This window comes from Eretmochelys imbricata, chromosome 2, assembly GCF_965152235.1.
Source record: "Eretmochelys imbricata isolate rEreImb1 chromosome 2, rEreImb1.hap1, whole genome shotgun sequence".
In the NCBI taxonomy this organism is placed as follows: Eukaryota; Metazoa; Chordata; order Testudines; family Cheloniidae; genus Eretmochelys; species Eretmochelys imbricata.
In genome coordinates, this window is record NC_135573.1 from 10,679,860 (window position 1) to 10,698,137 (window position 18,278).

General features: G+C 40.6%; 1 protein-coding gene across 3 annotated transcripts in view; it reads left to right on the forward strand.

Moving 5' to 3' along the window:
* TRAPPC9 (trafficking protein particle complex subunit 9) overlaps positions 1-18,278 on the forward strand; it is an 816,338-nt gene that overhangs the window by 305,337 nt on the left and 492,723 nt on the right. For all 3 annotated transcript variants that reach the window (XM_077809757.1, XM_077809756.1, XM_077809758.1), the window contains exon 19: positions 17,827-17,937. In XM_077809757.1, coding sequence (XP_077665883.1) covers positions 17,827-17,937 — 111 coding nt within the window. The remainder of the gene's footprint in view (positions 1-17,826; positions 17,938-18,278) is intronic.

Below are 18,278 nucleotides of genomic sequence, written 5' to 3' on the forward strand. Positions count from 1 at the left end.
GTGCTGTAAAAAGCAAAAGAAATAGTATTTTTCAATTCATAGAATCATAGAATATCAGGGTTGGAAGGGACCTCAGGAGGTCATCTAGTCCAACCCCCTGCTCAAAAGCAGGACCAATCCTCAATTAAATCATCCCAGCCAGGGCTTTGTCAAGCCTGACCTTAAAAACTTCTAAGGAAGGAGATTCCACCACCTCCCTAGGCAACGCATTCCAGTGATTCGCCACCCTCCTAGTGAAAAAGTTTTTCCTAATATCCAACCTAAACCTCCCCCACTGCAACTTGAGACCATTACTCCTTGTCCTGTCCTCTTCTACCACTGAGAATAGTGTAGAACCATCCTCTCTGGAACCACCTCTCAGGTAGTTGAAAGCAGCTATCAAATCCCCCCTCATTCTTCTCTTCTGCAGACTAAACAATCCCAGTTCCCTCAGCCTCTCCTCATAAGTCATGTGTTCCAGACCCCTAATCATTTTTGTTGCCCTTCGCTGGAATCTTTCCAATTTATCCAGATCCTTCTTGTAGTGTGGGGCCCAAAACTGGACACAGTACTCCAGATGAGGCCTCACCAATGTCGAATAGAGGGAAACAATCACGTCCCTGGATCTGCTCGCTATGCCCCTACTTATACATCCCAAAATGCCATTGGCCTTCTTGGCAACAAGGGCACACTGTTGACTCATATCCAGCTTCTCGTCCACTGTCACCCCTAGGTCCTTTTCCGCAGAGCTGCTGCCTAGCCATTCGGTCCCTAGTCTGCAGCTGTGCATTGGGTTCTTCCGTCCTAAGTGCAGGACCCTGCACTTATCCTTATTGAACCTTATCAGATTTCTTTTGGCCCAATCCTCCAATTTGTCTAGGTCCCTCTGTATCCTATCCCTACCCTCCAGCATATCTACCACTCCTCCCAGTTTAGTATCATCCGCAAATTTGCTGAGAGTGCAATCCACACCATCCTCCAGATCATTTATGAAGATATTGAACAAAACCGACCCCTGGGGCACTCCACTTGACACCGGCTGCCAACTAGACATGGAGCCATTGATCAGTACCCGTTGAGCCCGACAATCTAGCCAACTTTCTACCCACCTTATAGTGCATTCATCCAGCCCGTACTTCTTTAACTTGCTGACAAGAATACTGTGGGAGACCGTGTTAAAAGCTTTGCTAAAGTCAAGAAACAATACATCCACTGCTTTCCCTTCATCCACAGAACCAGTAATCTCATCATAGAAGGTGATTAGATTAGTCAGTCATGATCTTCCCTTGGTGAATCCATGCTGACTGTTCCTGATCACTTTCCTCTCATGTAAGTGCTTCAGGATTGATTCTTTGAGGACCTGCTCCATGATTTTTCCGGGGACTGAAGTGAGGCTGACAGGCCTGTAGTTCCCAGGATCCTCCTTCTTCCCTTTTTTAAAGATTGGCACTACATTAGCCTTTTTCCAGTCATCTGGGACTTCCCCCGGTCGCCACGAGTTTTCAAAGATAATGGCCAATGGCTCTACAATCACAGCCGCCAGTTTCTTTAGCACTCTCGGATGCAACTCGTCCGGCCCCATGGACTTGTGCACGTCCAGCTTTTCTAAATAGTCCCTAACCACCTCTTTCTCCACAGAGGGCTGGCCATCTATTCCCCATGTTGTGATGCCCAGCACAGCAGTCTGGGAGCGGATCTTGTTCGTGAAGACACAGGCAAAAAAAGCATGGAGTACATTAGCTTTTTCCACATCCTCTGTCACTAGGTTGCCTCCCTCATTCATTAAGGGGCCCACGCTTTCCTTGGCTTTCTTCTTGTTGCCAACATACCTCAAGAAACCCTTCTTGTTACTCTTAAACATAAAAAAGAAGCTTACAAGAAGTGGAAGGTTGGACATATGACCAGGGAAGAGTATAAAAATATTGCTCGGGCATGTAGCAATGAAATCAGGAGGGCCAAATCACACCTGGAGCTGCAGCTAGCGAGAGATGTTAAGACCCGCTAGGATTTCACCGTTAAGCCGAGCTGGTCACCTGCCATATTTACTATTCTTTCGACACATCGGGATGGTTTGTCCCTGTAAGCTCAACAGGGATTCCTTGAAATACAGCCAGCTCTCCTGGACTCCTTTCCCCTTCATGTTAGACCCCCAGGGGATCCTACCCATCCGTTCCCTGAGGGAGTCGAAGTCTGCTTTCCTGAAGTCCAGGGTCCGGATCCTGCTGCTTACCTTTCTTCCCTGTGTCAGGATTCTGAACTCAACCAACTCATAGTCACTGCCTCCCAGATTCCCATCCCATGGTCAAAGAATCCAAAGCCTTCTCTCCGACACCACCTGCGTAGCCATTCGTTGACTTCCACGATTCAACGGTCCCTACCCAGTCCTTTTCCTTCCACGGGGAGGATGGACGAGAACACCACTTGCGCCTCAAACTCCTTTATCCTTCTTCCCAGAGCCACGTAGTCCGCAGTGATCCGCTCAAGGTCATTCTTGGCAGTATCATTGGTGCCCACGTGGAGAAGCAGGAAGGGGTAGCGATCCGAGGGCTTGATGAGTCTCGGCAGTCTCTCCGTCACATCGCGAATCTTAGCCCCCAGCAAGCAGCAGACTTCTCGGTTTTCCCTGTCAGGGCTGCAGATAGATGACTCAGTCCCCCGGAGTAGAGAGTCCCCGACCACCACCACCCGCATCCTTCTCTTGCGAGTGGTGGTTGTGGAACCCCCCATCTCAGGACAGTGCATCTCATGCCTTCCAACCAGCGGAGTCTCCTTCTGCTTTCTCCCCCCAGACATATCATCTGGTCCACTCTCCGCAATGGTACCTGTGGAGAGAACATGAAAGCGGTTAGTTACCTGTGTCCGCGTTGCTGGAACCCGGACATTCCCCCTTCTTCTTCTGGAGGTCACACGTTGCCAAGCTTCTTCACTGGCCTCTTGGCTCCACTGTGCAACCTGCTCTAAATCTTTAGAGCTTTGTGCCCGTAGAAGCATATCCTGACTTTTGTCCAGAAAATCCTCCGTTTCCCGTATGCAACGCAGGGTCGTTATCTGTTGCTCCAGACCTTCAGTCTTCTCTTCCAATATGGAGACCAGCTTGCACTTTGAACTGACAAAGTCGCTTCTGTCCTGTGGAAGAAAGACAAACATGGCACCTCCAGTGCAGGTCACAACAGCTGAACCCCCCCCTTCAATATCACCTTCCTACTATGAGCTTCCTTATAATTCACCTCATACAAGTGGTAATTAGGGCTGTCAATTGCAGTTAACTCATGTGATTAACTCAAAAAATTGTGATTAATTGCACTATTAATGAAATTTAATACATATTTTTGGATGTTTTTCTACATTTTCAAATATATTGTTTTCACTTACAACACAGAATACAAAGTGTACAGTACTCACTTTATATTATTTTTAATACAAATATTTGCACTGTAAAAATAAAATAAATCATATTTTTCAAGTCACCTCATACAAGTACTGTAGTGTAATCTCTTTATCATGAAAGTGCAACTTACAAGTCCACTCAGTCCTATTTCTTGTTCAGCCAATTGCTAAGAGAAAAAAAGATGTTTATGTTTACGGGTGATAATGCTGCCCACTTCTTATTTACAATGTCACCTGAAAATGAAAACAGGTGTTCTCATGGCACTGCTGTAGCTGGCGTCACAAGATATTTATGTGCCAGATGCACTAAAGATTCATATGCCTCTTCATGCTTCTGCCATCGTTCCAAAGGACATGCTTCCATGCTGATGATGCTCATTAAAAAATACCTTAATTAAATTTGTGACTGAACTCCTTGGAGGAGAACTGTATGTCCCCTGCTGTGTTTTACCCACATTCTGCCGTATATTTCATGTTAAAGCAGTCTAGGAGGATGACCCAGCACATGTTGTTCATTTTAAGAACACTTTCACTGCAAATTTGACAAAATGCAAAGAAGACACCAATGTGAAACTTCTAAAGATAGCTACAGCGTTTGACCCAAGGTTTAAGAATCTGAAGTACCTTCCAAAATCTGAGAGGGGATGAGAAGTGGAGCATGTTTTCAGAAGTCTTAAAAGAGCAACATTCTGATGCAGAAACTATAGAACCCAAACCACCAAAAAAGAAAAATCAACCTTCTGCTGGTGGCATCTGACTCAGATGATGAAAATGAACATGCATTGTTCTGCACTGCTTTGGATTGCTATCGGTCAGAACCTGTCATCAGCATGGATGTACGTCCTCTGAGCGATTGGCTGAACAAGAAGTAGAACTGAGTGGACTTGTAGGCTCTAACATTTGACATTGTTTTATTTTTGAATGCAGGATTTTTTTGTACATAATTCTACATTTGTAAGTTGCACTTTCATGATAAAGAGATTGAACTAAAGTACTTATATGAGGTGACTTGAAAAATACTATTTCTTTTGTTTATCATTTTTACAGTGCAAATATTTGTAATAAAAGTAAAGTGAGCACTGTACACTTCGTATTCCGTGTTGTAATTGAAATCAATATATTTGAAAATGTAGAAAACATCCAAAGATACTTAAATAAATGGTATTCTCTTATTGTTTAACAGCGCGATTAATCGTGATTAATGTTTTAAATCGCTTGACAGCCCTAGTAATAATGCTATCTCTTTATCATGAAAGTTGAACTTACAAATATAGAATTACATACAAAAAATAACTTCATTCAAAAATAAAATACTGTAAATCTTCAGAGGCTACAAGTCCACTCAGTCCTACTACTTGTTCAGCCATCGCTCAAACAAGTTTGTTTACATTTGCAGAATATAATGCTACCTTCTTCTTGTTTACAGTGTCACCTGAAAGTGAGAATAGGCATTTTCATGGCAATATTTTAGCCCACATCGCAAGATATTTATGTGCCAGATGCGCTAAAGAGTCGTATGTGACGTCATGCTTCAACCATCATTCCAAAGGACATGTGTCCATGCTGATGACAGGTTCTGGTTGATAACGATCCAGAGCAGTGTAGACTGATGCATGTTCACTTTCATCATCTGAGTCAGATGCCACCAGCAGAAGGTTTCAGAGTAACAGCCGTGTTAGTCTGTATTCACAAAAAGAAAAGGAGTACTTGTGGCACCTTAGAGACTAACCAATTTATTTGAGCATAAGCTTTCGAGAGCTACAGCTCACTTTATCGGATGCATACTGTGGAAAGTGTAGAAGATCTTTTTATACACACAAAGCATGAAAAAATACCTCCCCCCACCCCACTCTCCTGCTCGTAATAGCTTATCTAAACTGATCGCACTCCTTACAATGTGTATGATAATCAAATTGGGCCATTTCCAGCACAAATCCAGGTTTTCTCCCCCCCCCCCCACCCACTCTCCTGTTGGTAATAGCTTATCTAAAGTGATCACTCTCCTTACAATGTGTATGATAATCAAGGTGGGCCATTTCCAGCACAAATCCAGGGTTTAACAAGAACGTCTGGGGGCGGGGGTTAGGAAAAAACAAGGGAAAATAGGTTACCTTGCATAATCACTTAGCCACTCCCAGTCTCTATTCAAGCCTAAGTTAATTGTATCCAATTTGCAAATGAATTCCAATTCAACAGTCTCTCTCTGGCGTCTGGTTTTAAAGTTTTTTTTTGTTGTAATATCGCAACTTTCATGTCTGTAATCGCGTGACCAGAGAGACTGAAGTGTTCTCCGACTGGTTTATGAATGTTATAATTCTTGACATCTGATTTGTGTCCATTTATTCTTTTACGTAGAGACTGTCCAGTTTGCCCAATGTACATGGCAGAGGGGCATTGCTGGCACATGATGGCATATATCACATTGGTGGATGTGCAGGTGAACGAGCCTTTGATAGTGTGGCTGATGTTATTAGGCTCTGTGATGGTGTCCCCTGAATAGATATGTGGACAGAGTTGGCAACGGGCTTTGTTGCAAGGATAGGTTCCTGGGTTAGTGGTTCTGTTGTGTGGTGTGTGGTTGCTGGTGAGTATTTGCTTCAGGTTGGGGGGCTGTCTGTAGGCAAGGACTGGCCTGTCTCCCAAGATTTGTGAGAGTGTTGGGTCATCCTTCAGGATAGGTTGTAGATCCTTAATAATGCGTTGGAGGGGTTTTAGTTGGGGGCTGAAGGTGATGGCTAGTGGCGTTCTGTTATTTTCTTTGTTAGGCCTGTCCTGTAGTAGGTGACTTCTGGGAACTCTTCTGGCTCTATCAATCTGTTTCTTCACTTCCGTAGGTGGGTATTGTAGTTGTAAGAATGCTTGATAGAGATCTTGTAGGTGTTTGTCTCTGTCTGAGGGGTTGGAGCAAATGTGGTTGTATCGCAGAGCTTGGCTGTAGACAATGGATCGTGTGGTGTGGTCAGGGTGAAAGCTGGAGGCATGTAGGTAGGAATAGCGGTCAGTAGGTATCCGGTATAGGGTGGTGTTCATGTGACCATTGTTTATTAGCACTGTAGTGTCCAAGAAGTGGATCTCTTCTGTGGACTGGACCAGGTATTTTTTCATGCTTTGTGTGTATAAAAAGATCTTCTACACTTTCCACAGTATGCATCCGATGAAGTGAGCTGTAGCTCACGAAAGCTTATGCTCAGATAAATTGGTTAGTCTCTAAGGTGCCACAAGTACTCCTTTTCTTTCAGCAGAAGGTTGATTTTCTTTTTTGGTGGTTCGGATTCTGTAGTTTCCGCATCAGAGTGTTGCGCTCTTAAGACTTCTGGAAGCATGCTCCACACCTCATCCCTCTCAGATTTTGGAAGGCACTTCAGATTCTTAAACCTTGGGTCAAATGCTATAGCTATCTTTAGAAATTTCACATTGGTATCTTCTTTACATTTTGTCAAATTTGCAGTGAAAGTGTTCTTAAAATGAACAACATGTGCTGGGTCATCCTCCGAGACTGCTTTAATATGAAATATATGGCAGAATGCGGGTAAAACACAGCAGGAGACATACAGTTCTCCCCCAAGGAGTTCAGTCAAAAATTTAATTAACACATTATTTTTTTTAATGAGCATCATCATCATGGAAGCATGTCCTCTGGAATGGTGGCTGAAGCACGAAGGGGCATACGAATGTTTAGCATATCTGGCACATAAATACCTTGCAATATGAGCTACAAAAGTGCCATGTGAACACATGTTCTTACTTTCAGGTGACATTGTAAAGAAGAAGTGGGCAGGATTATCTCCCGTAAATGTAAACAAACTTGTTTGTCTTAGCAATTGGCTGAACAAGAAGTAGGACTGATTGGATTTGTAGGCTCTAAAGTTTTACATTTTTTTTGTTTTTGAGTGAAGTTATGTAACAGAAAAAAATCTACATTTGTAAGTTTCACTTTCACGATAAAGCAATTGCACTATGCTACTTGTATTAGGTGAATTGAAAAATACTATTTCTTTTGTTTATATTATTATTTTTATTACAAATATTTGCACTGTAAAGTGATCACTGTGCACTTTGTATTCTGTGTTGTAAATGAAATCAATATATTTGAAAATGTAGAAAAACATCCAAAACGATTTAATACATTTCAATTGGTATGCTATTGCTTAACAGTGCGATTAAAACTGCAATTAATTTTTTAATCATGATTATTTTTTTAAATTAATCGCATGAGTTAACTGCGATTAAACAACCACCCTACTTTAAAGATATCTTTTCTTCACAGTTACCTAGTTCTAGAACAGTCGTTTAAAATTAACAGTTAATACAACCTAAAAGATAATTTCCTGTAGTTGTAATCTCCTATGATTTAAAATCTAATCTTTATCTTTGTCAGTCATACAACATACCTCTATGCATTTGATAATATTAACTTACTTGACCGATGTGGTAACTTCATTAATACTTTGTAAACTTCAATAAAGATTGCAGGTTTAAAGTTTATAATTTACTTTTAGAATTTTCTTACTTGTGTTTATTTTCTAGAATACATCCCTCTCATACTATGAGATGCAAACATGTTCAGGAGTGAAATAAACCACAGATTTAACTTTTTGTGATTAAGGTTTAATTTTGTACATACATCTTTTATACATTTGCATTGTCAAATCATGCAATTTTATTGCTAGGCTGATTTACTGAATACTGTGTTGTTTAAAAATGTGTAACACAATGGGGATAATTTTATTCTCTTTTTTTCAGTTACACTAAGTAAGTTCATACCTGGTGCTAACTGAAAAATATGGTAAATATCAAATTGTGTGGATATATACTTTGGGGATTGTGTAAATGCTTCTAATCCAATTGTGGGGGTGTTTACTTTGGGGACTCTGTAAATGTTTAACTAAATGTCTACATTGTTTTACAAAAATTCCACAGAACCAAGAAAAATTCTACAAATCTCTCCAAGGGGATCCACAACTTATTTAGTCTGGCTCATTGTATGGTAAAAAGATCTGTTGTTGTCTATCCTATAAGAAAAGGAGTACTTGTGTCACCTTAGAGACTAACCAATTTATCTGAGCATAAGCTTTCGTGAGCTACAGCTCACTTCATCGGATGCATACATCCGATGAAGTGAGCTGTAGCTCACGAAAGCTTATGCTCAAATAAATTGGTTAGTCTCTAAGGTGACACAAGTACTCCTTTTCTTTTTGCGAATACAGACTAACACGGCTGTTACTCTGAAACCTGTCTATCCTATGTAACCATAAGGCTTTTAAGTTTTATAAACAACCTCCCCTCACCACTCCTTAAAAATAAATAACACTATGACTGGATTATGTATTTTTAATATGGAAACATATTTCAGTTCTTCTTTTATACGTATTTTATTCTTTTTGGGGGGGGAGGGGGTTGTTTCCGCTTGTTCTTTCGTTCAAGAATCTCAGAAAGCGTTTTCCACATGTTATTTATGCCTACCCTGCCCGAGGTTTGTAGATGAGTAAATTAAAGTTCTTTGAAATGACTTACCCATTGTCATGAAGTGAGTCTGAGGCAAAGCTAGGAACCCAGCCAACTACAAGTCACCTGCTCTAAATCCTAGGTACCATGCCACTTTCCCAACACTCATTAGGATCTAAAGTTAGTTCTATTCTGATCTCGAGGTGATTACTGTGTTTAACAATGTAATATTGAGAAACTCACACTTTCATTATTTTTTGTGTTAGGTAATGACCATTTTCCTTAACCTAAAATAAGACTTTCTTATTCCTTAAGTGTCGTTCTGTTGCCAGTGTCTTCTTACTGCACATGGCAAATATTTTACCCTAAAAAATAAAACAAACACTTCTTTTTTAATAGTGCTAACTTGATTTGAATTTAATGCTTCTATGGAGTCCAATTATGTACTTATGCATACTTTCTCTGCATAGTAGCAAGTCCTGGATAGTTGCAGTTCAGCAAAGGACTTCAATATATGCTTAACTATATTCATTGGCTTTAGTCCATCCGTATTCAACATACGCATCAGCATGTAAAGTTAATGGAAGCTAAGTGTGTAATCAAGTGATTGCTGAATAGGGATGGACTTCAGCACATGCTGAAGTAACTAAGCTGATGCATAAGTGCTTTGCTGAAAAAGGGCTAAAAATAATATACATATTTAAATCTATCTTTGTAGGCAGCTTTTTTTCTGCAGCCCCTGCCGAAAGGTTCTTATTGTCCCTTTATTTTTACATACATGTGTTGACTGCATGTTCATAAATGCACTTTATTATTTTCATGTGCTCATCATCTCTGTCTGTATTTATTCTGTGCTAATGGTTTTGGTGATCAACAAAGTTGTTGTTTAGCTTTTGTGCTTCATAATACTGATTTTCCAGCACCAAGCCAAGTCATTTATCATACTATATTACATTTTAAAGTGAAAAATAGTAGAAATTTATCATTTTCAGAACACATGTGAATAAATGTTTCTCATTAAGTAAAACGTCCTTTGTTCCTTGATTTATTGATCTTGTCTCTGCTGACTCCAAATAGTTAGATGCTGTGAATTAGAAGTCAAAGTTTGCACTTATGCTTTCTCTCCTTATTTAACTTTTTTAATTAATTTGCATGGAACTTGTATCAGATTTTGTTGCTTAGGTATTATGTGAGATGTTAAACTGCTTTTTAGTTTTTATGAGATAGGCTATGCTTTTATAGCTTCAGATTTTCAGTTGGCAATTCACAATATAAAATATTGGTCTAGTTTTTCTGGGTTCCAAAAATATGCCATCAAAGTGTTCCTGGGGAATTTGAATGCAGTTGGGAAATGCATCTTCTTATTAAAGCTACTAATGTGACCTATACATTGAAACACAGTATTTTTTTATTTACTAAGAGATGATGTTCCCCACTTACTTATCAGTTACCTTTAGTTGTTGATGAGAGATTTGTTGACACAAAATTGCTCAAGATAGTTATGTCCCAGGCAGATTGTGAAGAGCTACAAGAGGATCTCTCAAAACTGGGTGACTGGTCAATAAAATGGCAGATGAATTTAATGTTGATAAATGGAAAGTAATGCACATTGCTAAATAAGGAAGTGTTATTTACTCCTCATAACACGAGAACTAGAGGTCACCAAATGAAATGAATAGACAGCGGGTTTAAAATAAACAAAAGGAAGTATTTTTTTTCACACAATGCACAGTCAACCTGTGGAACTCCTTGCCAGCAGATATTGTGAAGGCCAAGACTATAACAGGGTTCAAAAAAGAACTAGATAAGTTCATGGAGGATAAGTTCATCAATGGCTATTAGTCAGGATGGGCAGGGATGGTGTCCCTAGTCTCTGTTTGCCAGAAGCTGGGAATGGGCAACAGGGTATGAGTCACTTGATGATTACCTGTTTTGTTCATTCCCTCTGGGGCACCTGGCATTGGCCTCTGTCAGAAGACAGGGTACTGGGCTAGATGGATCTTTGGTCTGACCCAATATAGCCATTCTTATGTTCTTATGAGAGAACAATGCTACCCAAGTGATCAATTGGAAAAATACCATACAGACTTTTTCCTCAGTTATGTTTCAAATAGACTTAAATTTGGGAAATGATCTTTCCTGTATGATGTCTTAGATACCAAGGTGATTGCTGCCTTAGGAATACTTAAGATAGTGATGCAAGGTAAGTGAGAGATCTTTTATTGGACCAAATTCTCTCTCATCAACAGTTGGTCTAATAAAAGATATTACCTCACCCATCTTGTCTCTCTAGTATCCTGGGACCGACAGGACTACAACAACACTGTGTAAAATGGTGATAACGTTTCCACCAGATTTAATTTGAGGGTGCAAATAGTAAGCTCACATTTTAGATGGCTATCTACTCTTACTCTCTTTCATATGTATGTGCTAACACATCCTGTACATTACACTGAAAAAGCTAATTAAAATTCACCAATTTACATCTACTATTCTTCTTTCACAAACTTGATTCCATATTAATCTTAGAAATGTAGTGCTGGAAGCTTCCTCAGGAGGTCATCTAATCCAGCCCCTCCTGCCTGGAGGCAGGACTAAATATATCTGGACTGTCCCTGAAAGGTGTTTGTGTAACCCAGGGTTTTTCAAACTTTGTCATAGTGAGCCTCCATAAGTTAAGAAAAAAATTATGCCTCCCCGTAGTTTATTAGGACAACACAAAGAACTGAAAATCCTGTATTTTGCAAGAATGAGTAACAAAGTAAAAGGGTTTTGATCAGTATAGTTATAAGAGTGTGAAGGTCAAAAGTACTAATTTTGTTTCATGAAGCACCTTTCATGTTATCTCACAGTTCTGCTCATCAAGGGTACAGATTGTAGTAGCTAAAATAAAACTGGTGAGCGTGACTGAAAAAGTGACACAGGGCTTAATGAATGGCATCAGCCCATAAAAAAGCAAGAGACGAGTACATTAGTGTGAGAGTACCTGGACCAACTAACTGAAACAGGGAACGGACCCTATTATAGAATTGATTGACTTACAGGAAGAGCGCCCAACACAGGAACACATAGGCAACACGTCTGGAGCCCAAAGGCCTTGGGAAACAGAGCACTCAGCAGGAGCTCTTAACTTTTGCCTTCCTGTCTTGCTAGATACTGTCGTGGCCCTATCACTATACTATCTGATACACTAAAAAGGTCAATGTGACTGGCAGGTGAGGTGGTTGCCAGTGGACCTCTTGTGCTGGCGGGGAGGACTAGATCCCATGACAGGTGCTCCCATTGAATGGCACAACAGGACAGTGGTGTCTCCCAGTGCGCCCAGCCCTGCTGGACCACATGCTGTTCTAACTGCATCCCTATGTTGCATCCTTGATGGGATGATTGCTCTGATGTGCTTGTACGCTGTCCTGTCAATAAAGATATTGCAGCTGTAACTTATGTCACAGCAGATGTTCGAAAGGATTGTTAATGGCATCTGTGGCTTCTTTCCTCCTTGTATCTCATTTCATTGGCTCAGCTTTTCCGTGTGACCATGCTGTGTTCAGGGCAGTGAGTCACATGGGCTTCATCGTCTCTGCTCCTAGCAGAGTAGCCAGTTTCCACTCAAAGAAGGAAAATAGGTTGGTTTGGCATGATTTGTTCTTGACAAATCTGTGTTGCTTATTGCTTATCACACTGTTATCCTCTAGGTGCATACAAATTGTTTGTTTAATAATTTGTCCACGTATCACAGTTAATCTCATTTACCTCTGGGAGCTGGCCCTTTTAGCCTTTATCTGCACTGGCCACTGGGAGAACAAGTGATTGACTTGACTGAACCCCTCCACACCCCTTAGTATCTGGTGGTGTTGTGTGTTTGAATTTAGTAACAATAATAACAATGTGAGAAGTCAAAGTAACAAGCTCAAATGGAATTATATAATCAAAGATTATCAGTCAAAGGTTTATACAGCACTATACAGAATACATAAAGAAAGTATACCTCACAACTTTTTGTGAAGAGTAAAAAGCTGACCCCATTTCCTTCATCTGTAACTGGTGGAATGCTAGCAGTGTTCATTCTCACTCTGACTCCCAAAACCTCTTTCCTTCTATAGGGTGTGAGACCCCATAATATTTCCCTTTTGGAGGGAAAAATTACTTTCCCACAATGTATACTGTTTTTGATATCTCAGTTTACCTCATTACTTAAGGAATTTCTTTTGTGGTATCTCAGTTTACTTTATAAACCAGTGGTCCTCAAACTTTTGTACTGATGACCCCTTTCAGATAGCAAGCCTCTGAGTGCGACCCCCTTTATAAATTAAAAACACTTTAAAATATATTTAACACCATTATAAATGCTGAAGATGAAGCGGGGTTTGGGGTAGAGGCTGACAGCTCGTGACCCCCCAGGTGGTAATCTTGCGACCCCCTTAGGGGTCCCTACCCGGAGTTTGAGAACCCCTGTGATAAACTATAAAGTAATTTTTAATACAGTCATTATTACTGACAGCTGTGGCAACAGGCAGTTTTTAATGAGCTAAAACAACTTTCAGTGGGTCATTATTTCATTCATTTCAGAAAATATGTGCAATAACTACTATGTATCAATTGCAGAACATAAGTGGATCATAGGCATCTATTGTTAATTACCCACTGTTGTTTGTTATAACATATTTCTGTAGGGTCCCTTCATTAGTTTTGAGGAATATCTTCCTGATGATCTGGACTTTCACAGACTGAGAGACTCTGAGAATAAAGGTACAGCCCAATATTTAGGCCATGTGTACATTACTGGCTAAATCAACACTGCTGTCATTGATGCAGCTGTGTTGATTTAGCCAGTCTGGTGAAGATAAGTTGATGGGAGTGCGCTTTCCTGTCGACATCTGTACTCCATCTGCCCAAGAGGCAGAAGTGGACACCGCTGTGAGTCAACCTAAGTTACATAGAGTTCAGTTACAAAATTTACATAAATGAAGTTGCCTTAGAGCGTTAGTGTAGTTGAGCCCGTAGTTACCTCCATTCCTGAGCACTGATCAGACACTAAATTCAGTTTAAGAACAGAACTTTTCAGCTTCCTAGGTACAGGGGATTAAATTTATAGATAACCAAAGTCTCTTTTATGTTGTATAATTTACAAAATCATAAAAGGTTAATACTTACCAAAAGGAGCCTTTTGCGGCCACTGCTCAGCTGGTGCCCTCCTTTCGTTCCCTGCTTGGAAGGTTAGGACAAGGTGCCATTCCAGCTGTTCTTGCAATGTGGCCTGGAGATAGATGTACTGTTCAAAATGAAAAGTCTACAATTCTGGAAGTGAAACATCAAGGGATAATAATTGAAACTCCAGTCTACTAACTAGTCAGGCCTTCCACTGTGTAGTATCTTATCTTGGCTAACTATAAAGTTTCACCAAATTTATACTTTTGCATCCTATTAAAATGTTGCTGAATCAATCTGAATATGTTAAACAACCTTGATTGATAGTAAGTTTGCTGGATGGGACTTCTGGTCTTTGTAAAACGTGACAATTCAAAATTCTAATTGTTTTGTGCTCCATTGTATTTACACAATTGCCCAGTATTTCACTGCAACAAACCGTGGCACAGCCTCATTTGCAAATAAAGATTTGGGGTGAAAAATCTGAATTATAAGTTTTAAAAAATAAAAGAGAGGGAATAAACTGATGTTTATTTTCCATCAGCATCATTTCAGCCTCTTCTTTACAGTGTTTTTGGCTAAACAATGGAAAAGTTCAGTAGTTTTTGAGTAATTTTTGATTTTGTCCTTGAGTGGCTCCAGTTCTTTAATTATTTCAAGCTAGGTTTTCACTGAAACGGACAATGGAATTCATTAGCAGCTTTCACATTTTCTACAGTTAGAATGAGAAATAACCACCTAGAGAATTCAACACTGTGAAGACTGAAAAATGTGATGAGCTAACTAGTTATATATATTGAATCATAGAATCATAGAATATCAGGGTTGGAAGGGACCTCAGGAGGTCATCTAGTCCAACCCCCTGCTCAAAGCAGGACCAATCCCCAATTAAATCATCCCAGCCAGGGCTTTGTCAAGCCTGACCTTAAAAACTTCTAAGGAAGGAGATTCTACCACCTCCCTAGGTAACGCATTCCAGTGTTTCACCACCCTCCTAGTGAAAAAGTTTTTCCTAATATCCAACCTAAACCTCCCCCATTGCAACTTGAGACCATTACTCCTTGTCCTGTCCTCTTCTACCACTGAGAATAGTCTAGAACCATCCTCTCTGGAACCACCTCTCAGGTAGTTGAAAGCAGCTATCAAATCCCCCCTCATTCTTCTCTTCTGAAGACTAAACAACCCCAGTTCCCTTAGCCTCTCCTCATAAGTCATGTGTTCCAGACCCCTAATCATTTTTGTTGCCCTTCACTGGACTCTCTCCAATTTATCCACATCCTTCTTGTAGTGTGGGGCCCAAAACTGGACACAGTACTCCAGATGAGGCCTCACCAATGTCGAATAGAGGGGGACGATCACGTCCCCCGATCTGCTGGCTATGCCCCTACTTATACATCCCAAAATGCCATTGGCCTTCTTGGCAACAAGGGCACACTGCTGACTGATATCCAGCTTCTCGTCCACTGTCACCCCTAGGTCCTTTTCCGCAGAACTGCTGCCTAGCCATTCGGTCCCTAGTCTGTAGCGGTGCATTGGGTTCTTCCGTCCTAAGTGCAGGACCCTGCACTTATCCTTATTGAACCTCATCAGATTTCTTTTGGCCCAATCCTCCAATTTGTCTAGGTCCCTCTGTATCCTATCCCTGCCCTCAAGCGTATCTACCACTCCTCCCAGTTTAGTATCATCCGCAAATTTGCTGAGAGTGCAATCCATACCATCCTCCAGATCATTTATGAAGATATTGAACAAAACCGGCCCCAGGACCGACCCCTGGGGTACTCCACTTGACACCGGCTGCCAACTAGACATGGAGCCATTGATCAGTACCCGTTGAGCCCGACAATCTAGCCAACTTTCTACCCACCTTATAGTGCATTCATCCAGCCCATACTTCTTTAACTTGCTGACAAGAATACTGTGGGAGACCGTGTTAAAAGCTTTGCTAAAGTCAAGAAACAATACATCCACTGCTTTCCCTTCATCCACAGAACCAGTAATCTCATCATAGAAGGCGATTAGATTAGTCAGGCATGACCTTCCCTTGGTGAATCCATGCTGACTGTTCCTGATCACTTTCCTCTCATGTAAGTGCTTCAGGATTGATTCTTTGAGGACCTGCTCCATGATTTTTCTGGGGACTGAAGTGAGGCTGACAGGCCTGTAGTTCCCAGGATCCTCCTCCTTCCCTTTTTTAAAGAGTGGCACTACATTAGGCTTTTTCCAGTCATCTGGGACTTCCCCCGTTCGCCACGAGTTTTCAAAGATAATGGCCAATGGCTCTGCAATCACAGCCGCCAATTCCTTTAGCACTCTTGGATGCAACGCGTCCCGCCCCATGGACTTGTGCACGTCCAGCTTTTCTAAATAGTCCCTAACCACCTCTTTCTCCACAGAGGGCTGGCCATCTATTCCCCATGTTGTGATGCCCAGCGCAGCAGTCTGGGAGCGGACCTTGTTCGTGAAGACAGAGGCAAAAAAAGCATTGAGTACATTAGAATTGAGGGAACCACAGCTGTCCATCAGTCCAGATTGACCCTTGGTAATGTCAAAGCTCCATCCATTCCCCTCCGTCCTTAGGGTTCTGAACAGTTATATAACAATTTTTTCTCTCATTAGTCATAGTAGACATAACAAGAATCTTAGGGCTGGTCTACATTTAAAAAGCTGCACCAGTGCCACTGTAGCACTTTAGTGAAGACACCACTATGCCAGCGTGGGGAGAGCTGCTTGTGTCAGTTTAGTTTAATTTACCTCTTCAAGAGGTGGTAGCTATGGTGACGGGAGAAGCTCTCCTGCCAACATAACGCTGTCTACACTGGAGGTTATGTCGATATAACTACATCGCTCAGGGATGTGGACATTCCACACCCCTGAGCGATGTAGTTATACCTATATAAGGTTGTAGTGTGGACCTAGTGTTTTCATTACTTCCCTTCTACTTTCTCAAACAGTTGAGGTTTTCATTTACAGATTGAAATTGAAGCCTAATGTTTCTACTATGAACATTATTCATATTATGTTCATGTAAATACTTCATTTAAAAATAAAAATAACTAAAGCTTCGACAAACAGTGCACTTCTGGAGCCCTAATTATTAGACACAGAGACAATTTGGAGGGGGTTTAGAGAGAAGAGCAACAAAATTAGTTTACAGCCTGCAGGGACTGATTTTTCAGTGAAGATCAAAAGTGAAATTTGGAAGCTCCATTTCTTAAGACTTCTAAGAACTCAACTGAACAAAATTCTAGTAAACCTACAATAATGAACAATGCTGCAAAAGATGTTCTAGATAAATGGTTCCCAGTTTGGTCTCTGAATCAGTTGTTCGTGAAGTGCGTGCTAATGGTTTGTAGAAAATTGGGTGGGTTTATAACATGCTGTTGGCTTTCCTCCTTGTTTCCAGCTGATTCTGCTGTCTGTCTTCATTTTCTCTGAAACAGCACTAATCTTAGTAGTTTGGGTCTTAAAAGGACTTTGTCAACAAACTCGTGTGTATTAAAACTGTCTTAAATGAGCATTCAAAGAATTGACAAAAAAATCCATTGTTTAATGGAGGCAGTCTGCTAATAAAGGTGGTGCTGGATTGTACTTGGTACTTTTGAGGATATTTAGGAGTGATTCCACTAGATTGGTGACAGACATTTGCAGATCATAAGTATCATTACATTCTGCTCTTGTTCAACTATGCATACTCTTTTTAAATTTCAACAAGGTTTAGTCATAGTTAGTTTTAGAGGAAAAATTAAGATACTATAATTGGAATAGATGAGGGTAAATATAACTTTAAAGATTCAATCATATATGTAATTCAAATACTTCATTATGTGTTACTAAAGCTACAGTGTTAATTTATTTTTCCTTTCCAAACAGCACCCGACAATGCCATCTACTCCTTGATGTCTTCAATTCAACTGAACATGAGCTGACCGTTAGTGCTAAAAACAACGAAGACCTAGTTCTGCATGCAGGGGAATGTCAACGGTAAGTGCTTTTGGCATTAAAGAGATACTGCTATAGCTTTATTTTCTCAACTTTTGTGAACTATTCATTTTTTTAAGATCGTTGTACAGTTCAGAGACTGTAATCTATTTTTGTTTCTCTGAAGATACATCTTTGAGTGCTAAGAATTTCTCGGTGTAATTTATTTTGCCTGCAGTTTTCATCCAGTAAAATTAATTGCAGAGTACAAGGTGATTGTTACTTGTGGAGCGAAAGAGTGGGTTCAGCATTGTACAAATGACATGGACTGTTGGATTGACTGGCTATGTTTTCTTAAAACTTTCATAATATAATGGCTCTTGATGCACTTTAAACACAGCGTA